Source organism: Globicephala melas, chromosome 6 (genome assembly GCF_963455315.2).
Source record: "Globicephala melas chromosome 6, mGloMel1.2, whole genome shotgun sequence".
NCBI classification, from domain to species: Eukaryota; Metazoa; Chordata; class Mammalia; order Artiodactyla; family Delphinidae; genus Globicephala; species Globicephala melas.
The window spans coordinates 5,648,643-5,668,020 of NC_083319.1; the positions used below are offsets into that span (position 1 = coordinate 5,648,643).

Below are 19,378 nucleotides of genomic sequence, written 5' to 3' on the forward strand. Positions count from 1 at the left end.
CTTGCCCCTTTGCAGGAAAGAGGTCAAAATAGCTGGAGTGCAGTTCAAATTTAAGGCTTTAAAAGTAGCTTTTACAATTACCGAAAAGTAATATATACCAAAGGAAAAACAAAATTCCAAAGAGAAATAGGATAACTTAATATCTCTGAGTAGTGACTTCATGGCTATTTGCTTTCTCTCTGCATTTCTATATTTTCCATAGACTTTTTGTATTTAAATAATAGTTCTTTTTTTTTTAATTACAGAGGTAACATATGATTGCTGTAATATAGAGAAGTATAGAGAGTTAAAAGTGCAATCCATCATCCTTCCCACATTCAATATACTGTAACTACTTATTAATAGTCTGGGGTATTACCTACAATCTTTCCCCTATCGCTCTACTTTTAAAAGGAGGACGGGAATGGGGGAATTACATTTAAAAAGCCCAAATCAGGGATTCCCTGGTGGCGCAGTGGTTGAGAGTCCGCCTGCCGATGCAGGGGACACGGGTTTGTGCCCCAGTCCGGGAAGATCCCACATGCCGCGGAGCGGCTGGGCCCGTGAGCCATGGCTACTGAGCCTGCGCGTCCGGAGCCTGTGCTCCGCAACGGGAGAGGCCACAACAGTGAAAGGCCCGCATACCGCAAAAAAAATAAAATAAAAAAAAGCCCAAATCAAACCAAACCAAACAATAAGAAAATGCACCTCCCTTTAAGTAAGTATGGGATAAATATTTGTAAAATTATCTAACAAACCACTATAATACAATGTGATGTGTACAAGGCTGTCCAAGGCAGCCTGACTTATAATCTTGAAAAGTTAAAAACAATCTAAACTATCTGCAGAGTACTATTAAAACTTAACAGGGTACAACTACACAGTGAAGTCTTAGGCTACCATTAAAATGAGTGAGGTAGAGTTGTATCAGATCTGGAAAGATGAACACGATATTTACTTTGGGGGGGCGGGGAAACAGATTACATATCAATATATACAGGATATGACTATTTTTGTTTAAAAGAACAATACACATCAAACCCCAAGAGATACACATCAAATCGCTGAGCGCTGTTATCTCTGGAACAGGGAACTTATAGGGCAGCTTTCGTTTTCTACATTATATAGCTCTACACCATAGACTTTTTGTGGACTTGTAATAGTTCTATAATCAGTAAAACAATGAAGGTATTTCCATTATTAAGTAATAAGGGAATTATTCTACAGAAGTTTCAGAAATGCATTTTTTTTTTAAAGAAAGTTTTTGCAAACTCTTAAATAGTACTTTTCAGGGAAATTTTCCTACTTAAGAAAAGTCTGTTTCCAGAAAGTGAGGACAGAAGGAAACACACAGCAAGGACAGAGAATATTTCACAATCATCACTGAATGGTGAATCCTAGAAATCTCTTTGCAAGTCATGCTAACTGCCTAGACATGCACAAAACAAAGCCCCTTAGATGTCCTTGATTCTTAACTTCAGGAGTGACAAAAAACTCTCCAATAAAATCCTTGAAAGGGGTTAAGATACATAATCTTTCAAAAATTTTTTCTAAAATATTAGCTAGAAATGGAAACAAATTTCTTAATTTGAATCCTAAATGATTCAAAAGTCTTCGACAAATTCCACTGAAATTTCCCTTCTAACATAAAGTTTTAGCTGCTAGTTAAGAAGTGCTATACACCTTCTCATGGAAGGCTTATATGATAAAAACTGTGCTCCTCCATTAATCCGAATTCTAGAATACAACTTGGGCTTACACAATAATGGTTTTCTTCTGAGTGCAAGGAATACTTCTGAAGATAAACCCAATATCCAATGAGAAAGATTTGACTACAGAGAAGTTGGGATGATGGTATGATTGTGTAGAGATTACGGAAAGCAGGCTGCTAAAGTGTGAAGTTCAGCATCTCGAACAGAATTTATTAGCTTGAAGACCCACTGGAGAGCATGAATCAGAATAAAAGCTAGAGTCCAGAGCATGGTGAGAACGCTGGACCGCGGGCAGCACAGTCTAGCATTTTCTGGGCCGTAGCAGAAAGTAACACATGTCAAATGAAGCGGACTCTAACACAGGGTCAACAAAAGGGGCTGCTGAGGAAGAGCCCACATTAAACTAGGCACTACGTGTAAGCACACTTCTATGTCAAGTGGGCTAGGGCGGCGTGGATGCCTGGTCAGAGCACTTTATGGTGACTGTAAAAACTAATTTCGGTTAAGAGTAATTACGCCTGAGTGACTGCTGGAAGCATGTGAAGCCACAGTCTTTTAATACTGAATTTGATCTACTCTGAGGTCTTATATTGTAACAGATCCATTTTACTTTCTGTGTTTTACCAGCTTTTGAACTGTCCTCGTAAACCCAGAGAGTTTTTCTTTCCTTTGTAGTAGAAGAAGTAGAGTTCAGTGCTCTGATCCACTCCTCTCTAAACTTTGATTATCCAGCAAGGCAGGTGCTCCTTTTTAGGAAAAACATTTAAAGGCAGGCTTTCTCCTATTGCTCTCATATTTCAGAAGTCTGCAGAGCTGCTGAAGGGCTCACTAATTTCCTGGATATTCTACATCAACTGAGGCCTTTCAAATATGTCTTTACTGTACGTGATTTCACACCAAGCTGCCTTTGTGATCCACACAATAAACTCTACTGTGGAGCATATCTTTCACCTTTATTTTCACTAAAACAAAAGGGCAAACTTACCTGAAGCTTTATCACCAGATGACAATTGACTGGACGCTGGTGTGGGCCCAGACGGCTTTAAGGCGTTTATCAGAGATCCCTATAACAGGAGCAAGACATTTATGTGAAACCGCAAACGAGCCTTTGGAATAAAGGAACATGTAAAATGATAACATAATTTAAAATAAGCGAGCACAAACACTTTGATTTAGTTTAATTTTGTTTTTTCCGTTTCAATTTAAGTCAGTATTTTTAAATGCTTACCACATGTAAGATCGTATCAGAGATGGGAATATTCCACAAGCACCAAGAAAACAGAGTCAGGCCTGTTTAGCTGGTGGCTATTTCCTCAGTGCCTAACACAAGACTTGGCACGTAAAAGGCACCGGGATATTTGATACACAAATGAAGGAAGAAGTTAACGAATGAAATAGGTCCTGGCTCTCAACAAAACTTATAATAAGGTTAGAAAGCAAAACTGTTCAACTTATCCACCTCCAGTCAATGTTCCTTTCCTCTTGGCAAGGCAAGAAGATTTGTGCCTTACCATGTGTCCTCCAAGGTGAACATGGAAACCTCCAGAAGAAAGACCAAATGCTAACCGCTTAAGTGTCATGTTAAGTCACGGCAAGCTAAGGAGTAGACAGCCACGTCTGAGAACTCACAATAGGCAAGTTCTGATGTTCAATCTCAAACACAATCTACCATTATTTCTAGAGACAGAGATGAGTAGCAGAGCAACCAGGTTTCTTAGGGAAAGTCTCCGAGAGAGCTTGGTCTACCTTTCACCATCTCCTATGATTTTCTTCTGGATTGCGTAACTGTTTATAATATAACCTATCTTTGTAAGAGACAATGTTTATCAGGCAACAGCCTGAAAGTAGACATAACACACATCACTGAAGATGCAAGGTCTGAAAGACAGGGATTGCAAGAGAAAGCAAGAGAACCTATCCCCTGGATGCTGACACAGGAAGGTACAACGAACAAAGCAGTGGACAGGAAGAAGTTGGAAGACTTGGGTTCCAGCTCTGGTTCCATCATTTAATAAAAACCATGGAAGCCTCCGTTAGTCACTTGAGCCCTGGCTTCTTCATTAGTGAAACATAGCTGAACACCTGTCTTGTCTATATGGTTGCTGTATGGGTTAACTAAGACAATGTTAAATGAAAGTAAATTTCAACTCCATACAGACACCCCATATACAAATATAGAATTATGACCCAAGATTACTAGGTGCAGGATGTCACATGGCCTAAAAGACAGTATCAGGTCCTAACTGACCTACCAGGTCAAGACTGGCATAAACTGTGGGGAAAGGATCACAGGCCTTTGTCAGACTTACAGTTCCTTTAAACAACATGAGGACCTAGTACAGCACTGTCTTCAGTTACAAAGACGGTCACTGCAGGTCACGTTAGCAAAGCCCAAAGCAGCACGTTACCTGCTTAGCTTGGTGAGCAGACGCTGGGGTCAACATCGGGTGAGGTGTTTTGGCTGCAGAGTACGGCACTGAAGAACTGAAAAACACAAAGCATATGCTCAAGAGAAAGGCATGACTGGGTGTAAATCACATTCATCCCCGAGCCAACCTTCTGTCCAAAACATAGTATCAATTTGGGGGTAGAATATAGATGTCTGGGACCCTAATCAAAGTCATTTGACATTTTTCGGATTGCAGACTGAATTCTTTAAATGATATTTGGGTCTTTAGCATAAAAGTCAAAGCAGCGACCTGTAATCCCAGGAAAAAATTATGAATATTCAGAAGTAGATCCTTTTCTTATCTGGAGACTCAGCCGTCTGCACCTCCTCCCCAACACCCACCGCCATTCCGGACCACGTGGGGACTTCCTGATTCTGTTTTCCAGGCCTGAGAAAATGTTCAACAGGATCTATGGGATGTATATGATCTGGCTCAAAGAAGAGACCTCAGCTTCTCACGGCAACCAGCCCTGGGAGCCCAGCGCTCACGATGTCAGCACACAAGAGTCAAACATACCACGGTTCCGTTCCCGACCTGCACTTCTGCTATGGTATGAAAAGTGCATCCAGTGTGTGTAGAAAGAGTTCTCACCATCTTTTGTTACCCCTGAACACAGTAAGCAGGGAACTGTTATTTCAATAATTACTTAGTGTTAATATGTGATGGAAAAAAATCACCTGTTTAACACAAAGCTCTATTCTTGGCTCCTGGGAGCAATTCTTTCCATCAATCTATCTGTCCTCAGCGCAGAGCTACTTTGACTAGTATGCATAGGAATAGCAATTATAGGACCTGGTTTTATTTTTCAGAACTCTCATTTAGGGAGAATTAATAATTTTCCATTGAAAGATTAACTTGGAAGAGGAAACACAAAAATAAGCCCATGCCTCATAGAAAAAAATTATCAAACATTTTAATAATCTTACAGTCACCTCAGGATACTCTCCTGGAATAATACAGGAACCTTCCCAAACAAACTTTATTAGATTCAGAGAGGAGAAAAAAGGCAGTTATTTTCAATGAAACAGAACCTCTTTATTTTCCTACTGAAGAGAGAAGGAGCTGTAAGTGTGTCCCTCTCTGAAGAGACACACCCCTGTCCCCCTGAGACGCTCCACCAAACAGGTGCGCAGGGACACTGCTCCCTCATCTGCTGACTCTCCAATGAGAAAAGGAATGTGTGAGTGAGATGCCGGGGCTGAGAAATCCCTGGGCGGACACAGCAGACTTAGGTGGAAAAATGGCTGCAGCTCAGGCGAGTCACGAGGGCAATGAAAATCTTGCACGCTTTCTTAAAGATAAGCAAAAAATAAACTACAAATAAAAAGAAAAGCAGCAGTTCACCCAATTTTAGAACATTTTTTGCACCCTAAACTTAGTTATGACATGACGGTAAATTAAATCATGCATGAAGCAGACTGAGTGTAATTATTGTTCTATTTACTTGTGATAATGCTATAAATCTCTTGGGTGTCCTAAATCCCCAAACACACAAAATTAGGATTCACAGTACTTACACACCGGGCCATATGACAACCCGCAGAGACATGCTGCTCAGTGCCATCAGCTAACAAACCTACTGGCTAATCGGACCCACGATGATCCAAGAGCACAAACAGAAAAGAACAGTGTACTACCAAACAAACGTGTTCAAAGACCTGTGCGGGACTGTGAACCAAAACAATGGAAATCAACAGCTAGCAATGTTCAAGAGAAGATGGAAATGCTAAACTTGGAACTGTCCTATTTTGGAGGACTGTATTCTACTTTCTAGCAGTATGGACCTGAAAAGAGATCACTGGAAATTCATTTGAAATGTTCTGTTCCACAGCTGAAAGCAGAAGCCAAAGGACCACAGGCAGAAAATGGCACTGTCACATATATTTACTACATTGAGTCTACAAATGACATTTATACTACTGCCAACACTAGGGCACTGCTTTAGAAAGGAGGAATGGAGTTACACAGGTCACTAAGAGTAGTAAAATTAGGTTCTTGGAGAAAAACAACTGCAACCGAACTTAAGTTCTCCGACTTTCCATTACCCAGACCATCCTGATAAAAGTTAATACACAAGTGGAGGTGAGCATATCAAGTATGATAAACATCAAAAAATGTCACAACAAACCTCGTTCAAACACTGCCTTGAACACAGGAAAGCCATTTTTTGGTCTTTTTGCCACACCCTATCAGCACTGCCTGCTGACACAGGCAGGCTAATGCACACATTCTAGGGCTGTGTACTCTACACACAATGATCAAATTGGGTTGTTAAGATTGTGAAGCATTAAGATGTTGCCTAGGCCCTTTCTTAGTGGTCCCTTAAACTTTAATGAACTTTAACAAGGCAAATATTCATACTATTGTTGTGAAAGGGGCCAACTACTCATTCTTCTACCTATTTCAACATTTTAAAGAGCTTAAAAAACAGACCTGGTTATGTTTTATTTTGGTAAGTCTGATTCATTATCATGTACATCTTTTTATAAATTCACATATGACACAGTGGATCTAAACTGTGAAAGCTACTAAAGTTAACTATTTAATGAACTATGACTTTTTTGTAATTATTTAAAGGTGAAGCAAGTAAGGGGACAGGACTACTTAACAAGAGCAACTGAAGAAATAAATCAGGAGAGAAAAAGAAAATAATAGAAGATATTGAAAACAAAAGCTCTCAGTTCATTTCTTCACCTATCGGACTGTAGTAATCGTAAAGTTTGATAATCTTGGCAAAGATATGGGGAACCAGATTGTCACACACTGCTTGTGGGAAGGAGAAATTGGTATAAGCTCTACTGAGAGAAAGTTGACAACAATTGTAAGAATTATATGTATGTATATACACTCACATATATGGATATCTCCTTTGCCTCAGCAGTCCTACAACTGAGAATTTATCCAACAGATATGGCTGCAAGCATGCAAAATTATCTAAGTGTCAAATTGTTTTAGCATTGTTGGTAACAACATAAGAAGCACATCCCTGAATTATCAGTCAGTAGAGGAAAAAAAGCTATCAGTTCACTTTTAGGTGTTTCCTATGTCTTGTTACCACCAACTACTGTGCCCTATTGGTAAATTTTATGTCTCTGAAGACTCAAAGGCTTTCCAAAATATCATCTAAAAGTCTGCTAAATCAAACTGTAGTTTTTGCACGCATGTCTAGGTGCCAAGTAACTTAAATAATGCAAATTGGAACTGCATTACAGCTTTAAAAAAGACCTATATTAAATATGGAAACAGGATTCTTAAGAATTTATAATGACATGGAAAAATGTTAACAATTAAGTTTATCTGCCCACACCATGCAGCTTGCGGTATCTCAGTTCCCTGACCAGGGATTGAACCGGGCCACGGCAGTCAAAATGAGGAATCCTAGCCACTAGAGCACCAGGGAACTCCCTCCAAATTTTACTTTAAAAAACTAAATTTTCATGGAATAAAGATGAAGACAAATGCAAACAGTGATTAAACATTTGCAGTGGGAATAAAGGTAATTTAAATTTTGTTCTTTTTTAAACTATCTGAGATTTTCATACTATCTACAATGAACATTTGTAGTAAGAAAAATAAAAGAATGAGAGTTTTTTTTAAGGTTATGGTAATTACTATAGTTATTATTTTTAAAGTGGGGCAACATCTTTAAGTCAGTGAAGGAAAAAAACTGTCAACCTAAAATTCCTTACTTAGGAAAAATATCTTTCAAAAATAAAGATGAAATAAAGACTCTGGAATACACACAAAAGATGGAAGAATTCAGATCTAAACCTGAAGAAATGTTAAAGAAGTCCCTGAGCAGAAGGAAAATCATACCAGATGGAAACCTGGGACTGAACAAAGGAATGAAGAACACCGGAAATGATAACTATATGCGAAAAGAAAAGATATTTTTCTTCTAATTTAGTTCTGTTTAAAAGATAATCAACTATTTATAAAAACATATCATGGGATTTATAACATAGGTAGAAGGAAAATATACAACAATAGCACAAAGGTGGGGAGGGGAGAAATAGAAGAATACTGTTATAGATTCTTTTACTATATTTTAACAGTATAATCACACTTGAAGATAGACTGTGATAAGTTAAAGATGTGTACTATAAACCCTAATGCAACTACTTAAATAACACACAGAGGTATAGCTAATAAGCCAATGAAAAAGATAAGAGAATCATGAAAATATCACTAAATCCAAAAGGCAGAAAAAGAGGAAAATGGAACACAGAACAAATGGGACAGACAGAAAACAAATAGCAATATAACAGATTAAAACCCAAACATGTTAATAATCACATTAAATGTAAATGACCTAAGTACTCCAATTAAAAGTCACAGACTGTCAGATTGGATAAAAAAAAAAAAAGATCCAACTACATGCTGTCTACAAGAAACCCATTTTAAATATAAAGACACAAGATAGGTCTAAAATAGAAGGAAGGATAAAAAAGCTATACCACACTAGCACTAAACAAAGAAAGCTGGACTGGCTACATTAACATAGGAGAAAGTAGATTTCAGAGCAATTAATCTTACAAGGGAGAAAGAGAGTTATTTTGTAATGACAAACTGGGTCATTTCTTCAAGAGTATGTAACAATCCTAAACATTTATGTAACTAATAACAGAACTTCAACATGAAGCAAAAACTGATAGAACTGTAAGGAAAATAAATCCACAACTATAGTTGAAAATACCAACACCATTCTCATTAATTGATGGAACAAGCAGACAGAAAATTATCACTATCAACCACCTTAACTTAATTGACATTTATGGAACACTCCAACCAACAAGAGTAGAATACATGTTCTCTTCAAGTGCACACAGAACATTTACCAAGATGATGGATATTCTAGGTCAGGGACTGGCAAACTACAGACTAAAGACCAGCTGCCTGTTTTTGTAAATAAAGTTTTACTGTAACAAAGCCCATGCCCATTCATTTACAGTTTGTCTACAGCTGCGTTCAGGCTGCAATGGCAGAGTTGAGTAGTTGAGACAGAGACTATATGTCCCACAAACTTAAAATATTTACTATATGGCCCTTAAAAAAAACCCTTGCTGATCCCAGCTATGGGCCATAAAAGAAGTCTGAATAAATCTAAAGAATTCAAGTCATACAAAGCATGTTCTCTGACCACAATAATTAAATTGAGAATCAATAACAAAAAGATATTTAGAAAATGTCCAGTTATTTAGAAACTACATAACACACTTCAAAATAATCCATAAGTATAAAAAAAAAGTATTTTGAACTGAATGAAAATGAAAAATAACATATACAAAATCTGTGAGATGTAGCCAAAGCAATTCTTAGAGGGAAATTTATAGCACTAAAATGCCTGTATTAGAAAAGAACAGTCTCAAATCAATGACATTAGCTTCTACCTTAAGAAACTAGAAAAAAGAGTAAATAAAACCCAAAGTAAGTAGGAAAATGAAATAATAAAGACCAAGTAAAAAAGTAATAGGAAAAAAAATCAATGAAACCAAAAGCTGGTTTCTTTGAGATCAATAAAATTGATAAACCTCTAGCTAGACTGATGAGGTAAAAAAAGACACAAATTACCACTAACAGGAAAGAGGGAACTGAAATCATGAATTCTATCCACATTAAAAGGATGACAATCAGTGACTATTACAAAAAATGTCATGCCAATAAATTTGACAACTCAAATGAAATGAACATATTTCTTGGAAGACACAAACTACCAAAGTTCACTCAAGAAGTGGATAAGCTGAATAGTCCTATATCTACTAAAGAAACTGAAATTTCCAAGCCAAAATGACTTCAGTGGTGAATTCTACCAAACACTTAAGGATGAAATAATAACAAATCTACATAAACTCTTCCACGAAACTGAAAAGGAACACTCCCCAACTCATTCTGTAAGGCCAGCATTACTCTGATAACAGAATGAAACAAAGATATTACAAAAAAACAAAATCTACAGACCAACATCGCTCATTAAGACATGAAAAAATTCTTAACAAAATTTTAGCAAATTGAATCCAACCATATATTAAAAAAAAAGGACAATACATCATTACCAACAATTGGTTTAACATTAGAAAACCGATCAATCGGGCTTCCCTGGTGGCACAGTGGTTGAGAGTCTGCCTGCCGACGCAGGGGACACGGGTTCGTGCCCCGGTCAGGGAGGATCCCACATGCCCCAGAGCGGCCGGGCCTGTGCATCTGGAGCCTGTGCTCCGCTGCGGGAGAGGCCACAGCAGTGAGAGGCCCGCATACCGCAAAAAAAAAAAGACAAGAAAGAAAACTGATCAATCTGACAAGGGCACCAAGACAATTCAAAAGGGGAAAAGAAAAGAGTCTTTTCCGCAAATGGTGCTGGGACAACTGAATACCCACATGCAAAAGAAAGATGTTGGACCACAAAGTCACACTATTTACAAAAATTAACTCAAAACAGATCAAAGACCTAAATGTGGGAGCTCAAACAATAAAACTTAGAAGAAAACATAGGAGTAAATCTTTATGACCTTGGATTAAGCAATGGTTTCTTAAACACATACCTATATGTAAGACACCTACAGCACAAGCAACAAAAGAAAAACATAAACTGAATTTTATCAAAATTAAAAATTTTGTTGTTCCAAAGGACACTACCAAGGAAGTGAAAACTATGCAAAGAATGAGAAAACATATTCACAAATCATGTATCTGATAAGGGACTTGAATCTAGATTACATAAAGAATATGACACCTCAACAATTAAGATAAATAACGCAATTAAAAAACAGGCAAAGGATCTAATAGACATGTCTCTAAAGAAGATACAAATGGCCAATAAGCACATGAATAGACTCCCAATTATCATGCATTAGTCATAAGGGAAATGCATATCAAAACCACAAGGAGATACCATGTAACACCCATTAGGATAGCTATAATCAAAAAGATGGACAATAACAAATATTAGTGAGGATGTGGAGAAATTGGAACCTCATACATTGCTAATGGGAATGTAAAATGGTGCAGCTGCTTTGGAAAACAGTTTGAACTACGTTTAGCTCAAAAAGCTAAATGCAGAATTACCATATGATCTAGCAATTCCACTCCTAAAACATTACCCCAAGTAACTGAAAGCAAGGACTCCAACAGATACTTGTACAAGAAGAGGCGAAACACCCAAGTGTCAACTTACAGATGAATGGATAAGTAAAATAGGACATATGCATACAATGGAATATTATTCAGCCATAAAAGGAATGAAATTCTGACATACGCTACAACATACATAAATCTCGAAAATTTGAGCGAAATAAGCCAGACACAAAAGGACAAATACTGTATGATTCTACTTATATGATGTACCTAGAACAGACAAATTCTTAGAGACAGAAAGTAGAATAAAGGCTACCAGACACTAGAGGGAAGGGGGAGTAAAGAGTTACTATTTAATGGCTACAGTTTCTGTGTGAGATAATGAAAAAGTTCTGGAAACAGATAGTGGTGAAGGTTACACAACACTGTAAATGTACTTAATGTCACTGTACACTTAAAAATGGTTAAATTAATAAATTTTGTTACACATATATTTTACAATTAAAAAAAAAAAAAGCTTCCTAACTGTTCTCCCTGTTTCTACCATTCCTCACTCCAGTCCTTTTCATCTATTCTCAATATAAGAACCAGAAGCTTCCTGCTAAAACCATAGGTCAAGAGAACTATCTGCATTTATCAAAGCTCATAGAGTTTTACACTAAAAAAAAGGTGAATTTTACTGTGTGTTAATTACGCCCCAATATTTTATTTTATTTTTTTTTGCGGTACGCGGGCCTCTCACTGTTGTGGCCTCTCCTGTTGCAGAGCACAGGCTCCAGACACACAGGCTCAGCGGCCATGGCTCAAGGGCCCAGCCGCTCCGCGGCACGTGGGATCTTCCTGGACCAGGGCACGAACCCATGTCCCCTGCATTGGCAGGCGGACTCTCAACCACTGCGCCACCAGGGAAACCCACACCCTAATATTTTAAAAAACTGCTAAATGCTTTTAATAAAGGAAACATAAATCCGATCAGTTTGCTCAACATCCATTGGTCAGCCAGGTCCTGACCGAGGCTTACTAGATGTTACAAGACCTGTATCCTGGGCCCCGGCCCTGCTATCCCTCTCCCTCCAGCCACCAGTGGCTGTCTGGCTCCTTCCTGAACCTGCCAGACATGCTCTCACTACAGGCCTGGTGCTTGGGGCTTTCTTCCTTAGGATATTCATGCGACCTGCTCTCTGGTCTTTGGTCTTTATTCAAATGTTAAGTGTCAAAAGACACTGCAAGGCAAAATATTACATAAGACGGGAGAATCCAGCTTAATGGTGAAAGAAATATGGTCTGATATTTCTGAAATATTTTAGTCATTAGCTATGTATGAATAGCACCTTCCTTGTTCCTATTTAAAATTGTAACCCATGTCCAGACAACAGTCCCTAAACCCCTTCTCTGCTTTAATTTTCTCCATCATATCTATCACCACCTAAAATACTATATATTTTATGTACCATTTGTCTCTTTGTGACAAGGGCAAGGTTTGGGGGTTTTTGGGAATCTGTTTTGTTAACTGCTTTATCCCTGGCACCTAGAACAGTGTGTGGCATACAGGAAATGCTCATAAAGTATTTGTAGAAAGAATGAATAAACGAATGCCAAAATTCCTGAAAGTAATGATCTATCCGGTGTGCTTTGGAAAAAAAACCCAACCAACCAAAAATCCCACCGTATTTCTAACCTCATTCAGCCCTGCTTTCTTCATCCTCCATTTCCTGCCAGGTCTCTAGACATACTGGCCTTCTTTTACCTTCACCTCAAACATGCTCTGTCCTTTCCCAGGTCTGGGCTTTTACACATCCTGCACCCTCCGTTTATAACAATCTTCTCTCTACTCTGCCTGGCAGCTTCTGGTCACTGCTCAACTTTCAGCTAAAACAACTTTTCCTTCTCAACCTCCTCATCAGCCCCAGATTCAACCAGATGGCTTCACTGTGTGCCTTCTTAGCACCTTGTACGTCTCCTTCATCCAACTCATTACACTGCAGTTAGAGAACTGTCGATGTAATGGGTCGTTTAGTGGCTGTCTTCTTGCTAAGATCTAAGTGCCGGGAAAGCGGGGACCTGGTATGTCTTACTCACAACTGGATCCCAAATACCCAGGGTGTTATCATGCTCATGGCAGACACCCCTTAGGAACCTGCTGAATCAAGTGACTGAGCACTGGAGAGGAGTCTAGATAGCCATGGGTTTGCTCCAGATAAACCCTCTTCCTGAAAACAGGAGGTGAATATAAGGGATGAGGCCAATGAACATAAGACATACCAACGGCAGAAATGTGTAAACTCATCTTTTTTGTTTGTTTGCTTTTGTTTTAAAATTTTTATTGGAGTACGGTTGATTTACAATGTTGTGTTAGTTTCAGGTGTAGAGCAAAGTGAATCGGTTATACATACACATATATCCACTCCTCTTTTTTATTAGATTCTTTTCCCATATAGGTCATTACAGAGTATTGAGTAGACTTCCCTGTGCTATACAGCAGGTTCTTATTTAGTTATCTATTTTATATATAGTAGTGTGTATATCTTAGTCCTAGTCTCCCAATTTATCACTCCCCCCCTTATCCCCTCGTAACCATAAGTTTGTTTTCTACCTCCATGACTCTACTTCTGTCTTGTTAAGTTCATTTGTACGCTTTTTTAAAAAAGTCCACGTATAAGTGATATCATATGATATTTGCCTTTCTGTGTCTGACTTACTTCACTCAGTATGACAATCTCTAGGTCCGCCCACGTTGCTGCAAATGGCATTATTTTGTTCTTTTTTATGGCTGAGTAATATCCCATTGTATATATGTACCCCATCTGCTTTATCCATTCCTCTGTCGACGGACATTTAGGTTGCTTCCGTGTCTTGGCTATTGTAAACAGTGCTTCAATGAACACTGGGATGCATGTATCTTTTTGAATTATGGTTTTCTCCGGGTATATGCCCAGCAGTGGGATTGCTGGGTCACATGGTAGTTCTGTTTTTAGTTTTTTAAGGAGCCTCCATACTGTTCTCCATAGTGACTGTAACCAATTTACATTCCCACCCACAGTGTAGGACAGTTTCCTTTTCTGCACACCCTCTCCAGCATTTATTGTTTGTAGATTTTTTTTTTTTTTTTTTTTTTTTTTTGCGGTATGTGGGCCTCTCACTGTTGTGGCCTCTCCCGTTGCGGAGCACAGGCTCCGGATGGCAGGCTCATCGGCCATGGCTCACGGGCCCAGCCGCTCCGCGGCATGTGGGATCCTCCCGGACCGGGGCACGAACCCGTGTCCCCTGCATCGGCAGGCGGACTCCCAACCACTGCGCCACCAGGGAAGCCCTGCCCTGTAGATTTTTTGATGATGGCCCTTCTGACCGTGTGGGGTGATACCTCACTGTAGTTTTGATTTGCAAGAAATGTGTAAGCTCATCTTATAATAAATCTCTTTAAGATATTACTCAGAAAAAGTTAAATGCAAAATTAAATATTTAAAATACACTTACCAAACTACTGCTTAAGAGAATCTGAAAGTAATTTTATAATGAATGTAATTCCCTCTCAAGCTTTCTTATTGGGGGAGGTGGTAAATACCAATTTCTACTTGTCAATTATGCTTAGATTCACCTATTATTCAACAAGTGGTTATTAAAAAGGAACTGCATTCCAGGCACCACTCTGGGCTTACGAGTTAAATAACTGCACCACAGTCCACATTCTGTGGGGAAAGGAAGAGATTTTCTTTGATTCCTTTTTAAGTTTTGTGTCTATTTTTCTTAAGTCAGAAAAAAGGGCAAACTCAGCACTGCTCCTTTAACAAAGCCCTTATCAATGATTAGCTCAGAGGAACCCTGGAGGGAAACAAAGCCTGAGATAAGATAAAGGAAATCACCAATAGGTGCTTCTCACACATGGTTAACAGCTAAAATATCTCAGAAATACCAGACCATATTTCTTTCACCATTAAGCTGGATTTTCCTATCTTATGTAATATTCTGCCTTGCAGTGGCTTTTCTTTGCCTACCCTACACTAGGAATCTGGCTATAATTCCCAAACTCTAATGCATAGTTCTTTCCCTTGAGAAGTTCACAACGACCACAAATGCCATCTTGGTCGAAACAGCATACCAAAGCTTCAAGGTCACTACAAGATAGGAAAGCGAGTAGGCTTGTTTTTGGCTGTTAGTATGGCCCTGAGATAACTAAGAAATTCCTGGGAGTGTTGATAAATGGACCAATGTGGCAAAAAGAGGCCAGTGGTCTAGTGCAGCAGGGCCACTCGATAAAGCCAAAACAGAACAGTGAGCAGACCTGGGGGCAGGGGAGTGGGAGAGAGCTAATGTAAACTGGAAAAAACACAGGGTCTGTGGCTGTTCATCTCACCGCTGGACTAGTAATGGGCACCAGACTCTAAATGCCTGAATGACACTGGTTCTCACGATCCCTACATTCAGACTGAGGAAACGGCCCTCAACTCTTCCTTCTTCAGCCACACTGAAGAGCTCCTGGCTACAAATACACAGAGCAACAGGGCACAAGCATATTCTATGAACCGTGCTGCCCAGAACAGTGACACGGAGTCAATACCTTGAATTCTAAACACAGATTCAGACTTAAGAAAAGTCAGCTCTGGCAGCAATGATCTGGCCCTCAGATATGGCATGAAGTCAATCTAGACGTCTCCAAACAGAGCTGGTGCCTTTTAAAAGATTGTTTTTTCATACAAAAGGTATGAGAAACCTGAAAGAACAGGAATGCCTGGAGACAGGAAGGAAGGGAGGAGAGACGGTCAATCTCAAGATCATCACTGGGTTTTCAGAATCAACAGTCTGCATTAGAGTCGAACTGCCAACTCAGGAGCCCCAAGAGTATTAAAAAACAAAAGAAATCAAAAATCAAACCCCACACCTTACCTGACTTAGTAACTGTAATGTGTATCATATGTAGACTTACACATGACAAACAGCATACTGAGTATATATCACCAAGACTTTGAAGGTTTATGAGGCAACTGCTACTGCCAGTTGAAGAGGACAATCTCCTGAAAACCCAACTGTGTACCCAAGATTAGCTGTCCACTCCACCCCTCTTATAACCTACATTTCTGCAGGAAAAACAGGCACACTCTGACAATGGCAATGCTGCCCCCTGCAGGCACTTCACCACTATTACAGAATAATTCACGGGCTTAAACACACTGAAAAGTAGTAACATACCCCATCGCTGCAGAGGGGGCTGTAGGATTATTCTTCAATTCCTGCACATTTACCACTTGAGGGACATTCTTCAAAGTTGATTCGGTCAAAGTACTGACAGCTATTTAAATAGAGAAGAGAAAGGCACATTAATTGCAGTAAAGGATCAAAAATTCTAGCCAGGTATAATGAATCACTAGGACACAAACTCAAGCAGAATGCACTTACTATATAAAGGAGATCTAGGTCGTCCTGCAGCACTGTGCTCAGCGAAGCACCTGGCCTACTCCACTCAGAAAAGTTACTTGGTGAAGCTTCATGCAATTTAAGCAAATGTACTAGTTTAGAAACAAGGAATTCCCTAGCCAGCTTTTATACAGTAGAGCTGAGATACCTGCCATATTGTTGGCTCGCCCTCGAAAAGGGCAGAAGGAGCTAGAGGATTAGCAGTGCTCGGACTAAGGGCTTCTGCCATCCATCATGCATTCATTCACTCAACCACTCTTTCGCATGAGCTTATTATTGTCGGACTCAGGTGCTGGGAATACAAAAAAAGGTCTAAAACATAGTTCCTTGTCTAAAGAAGCTCATGCCTTAGTGAGACAGACACGGTGAATAAAATGTGAAAAATGAGGCCAAGAGGCCTGAATTAAGGAATGGCAACAGGGATTGACTTGACACCTACTTATCTATCTTAGGCTTGTCAGCTTTCATATCTCCTTTTTTGTGTCTTATAATTTAAAGCTGTGGCCCAAGACAATGATATTTCATAATTAACTATTAAGAAGGCCTAAGCAAAGCTCTTAGGTCTCTTCCAACTATACTTTGGGCAAAGTTGAAAGCTGCAGCCCAGGTAGGACGGTGGGTCCACGGCAGCTCACTTCACTCCCTGTTCAGAGAGGTAACCAGGGACATCTTGCCCGTGACCGCATGTATTTCATCCTTCACATTCAGAGGTGCCTACACCTTAGACCTATTTGCTTCCAAAATGATAATAGACATCACACCACCTCCTGCTGAGAGTGGAATAATCCTAAATCCTGACAGATTTAAGTTTATAAATAACCAACTCAATCAGCTTTATTTGGGGCCTGTTCAGCACAATGCTAAGATTCTGCTTGGTCCAACAAATATTTAAAACATCAAAGGTTTCTTATTTTTTCAGACGGCTCAAAAGTGCCTTAAAAACTTCTCCGGTTTTTGCTCTTTCATTTCTATTTTAGATGGCTTAATAAGTGTTTTAATGTTTGAACTTTTCTTAGAAATCTTTATTATATAATGGTAATTCTTTTTTGTCTAAATAAAACCATCATGTTTTTTTAGTCTTTTAAAATTTTAGTCTAAATTGGTATGTGTTCTAAGCAGTTACAGAACTAAAAAATAATTTTATTCAGCTAAAACAAAAATATTTGATTTATAGCCGAGTTTCTCAACCTTGGCACTATTGACATTTTGGGGCTGGATAATCCTTTGTTGTGGGGTTGTCTTGTGCATTTAGGATTTTTTTGCAGCATTCCTGGCCTCTACCCACTAAATGGCAGCAACACTGCCAACTGTTGGAGGGGAGATGGGTGGGGCAAAATAGCCTCTGGCTGAGAACCACTGGCTTGTGAAGACTGATAGCTAGTGATAACTGAGGTCCCGAGGCGAACTACCTATAAATCTTAATGCAGAAAATTACGGATAGCCACAAACCACTGACAAAATGCAAAAGCTGATTAGCTTCTTAGAGTTTTCATCTGTCAAGTTTCCATCTTAAATTTGCAGTCTTAAGAAAAAGCTGTACTACAATACAAAGAACACAGGGTTGGAGTCTGGGTTTTGTTACGTATTGGTCAGCTGACTTTCACCTCTCCAAACCTTACATTACTCAAAAGCAAAATGGGCATACTTATACCCACCTCAGAGGGTGGCTGGGATCCTTCAGACACCATCAGACAACTCTAATGTTATTAGGTGATCTAACTGCGAAGATTAATTTTGGGCTTAAAGCAGACATTATTCAAAAGTAGGGATTAACAACTCCATCAAAAAACCCCACTGATCTCCCACTTAACTGAATGTGGCAGCTAATACTGCCTCTTCAAAGGAAAGTTCCCGACTAAGTCTCTGCCTTCGCAGAACTCTCTCCCCCAAGAGGTGAGAGACCTGTCACATTAGCCTTCTCTTCTGAAGGGCAGCAAAGAGAGCCCGCCATTTCTTGGCACCTGTGTCCTGGCCTGGGGCTCAGACAGCTCACCATCAGCCCCTGAAATAGATGTTTTTACCTGGAGACTGACTGGCCATCTGCCGTCTCAGGGCTGCTGCAGCGGCCGCCTGGGGAGCAGAGATGGGGTGGGAAGGGCCAGGGGCGCCATGCTTCACGGTTTTTGTTGCAAGCATTGTGCTATCAGCCCCTTGGGGAATAATTTTGCTAGCAGGTGCAGTCACTGAGGAAAAAAGATAAATTAAGTGAGAGAGTGGGTCAGAGAAGAAGAAAACGCAAAAATTAAAATGGTAAATTCTCCATGTGTGGTTGCAGGGAAAACGTTAAGATTAAAAATCCTTAAGCATTAACATAGGAAAGTACTGGCAACCTGACAGGCTGGCACTTTTACCTTTCAAAGATGCTGCAGGCAATTTGCCTGCCTACTTCTATTAGTGAAAATACTTCACATGATCATTTCCTCTGACACTGAGCAAGATATAACTTTTGTGCCAAAACAGAGCAATGTCCTGCTCTCCTCTCATAAAATCTCTCCATTCTGGTACCTCATGCCCGGCTTTGTCCTCTTAGAAGTCACTGCAATACAAAGTCCTGATGCTCTGAAATAAGGTGTGACAGCACAACACAGGTCACATCCGCGAGCCAACACAGACAATGAGCGTTCTGGCTGGTGAACTCTGAGGCACACAATGGCTACAATGGAAGAGCTGAAAGGAGGTGGGACGTGAAAGGCACAAGTTGTGCTCCACAGTAAAGCAGTAACTGTGAACCTTGCAGGGTATCCTCTTCCTCAGGTC

General features: G+C 39.6%; 1 protein-coding gene across 7 annotated transcripts in view; it reads right to left on the reverse strand.

Moving 5' to 3' along the window:
- Positions 1-19,378, reverse strand: part of NUP214 (nucleoporin 214) — a 104,546-nt gene that overhangs the window by 39,244 nt on the left and 45,924 nt on the right. For all 7 annotated transcript variants that reach the window (XM_030838525.2, XM_030838526.2, XM_060300292.1 and 4 more), the window contains 4 exons: positions 18,643-18,804; positions 16,397-16,496; positions 4,100-4,175; positions 2,677-2,755 (listed from right to left, as the gene is read on the reverse strand). In XM_030838525.2, the coding sequence (XP_030694385.2) occupies positions 2,677-2,755; positions 4,100-4,175; positions 16,397-16,496; positions 18,643-18,804 (417 nt within the window). The remainder of the gene's footprint in view (positions 1-2,676; positions 2,756-4,099; positions 4,176-16,396; positions 16,497-18,642; positions 18,805-19,378) is intronic.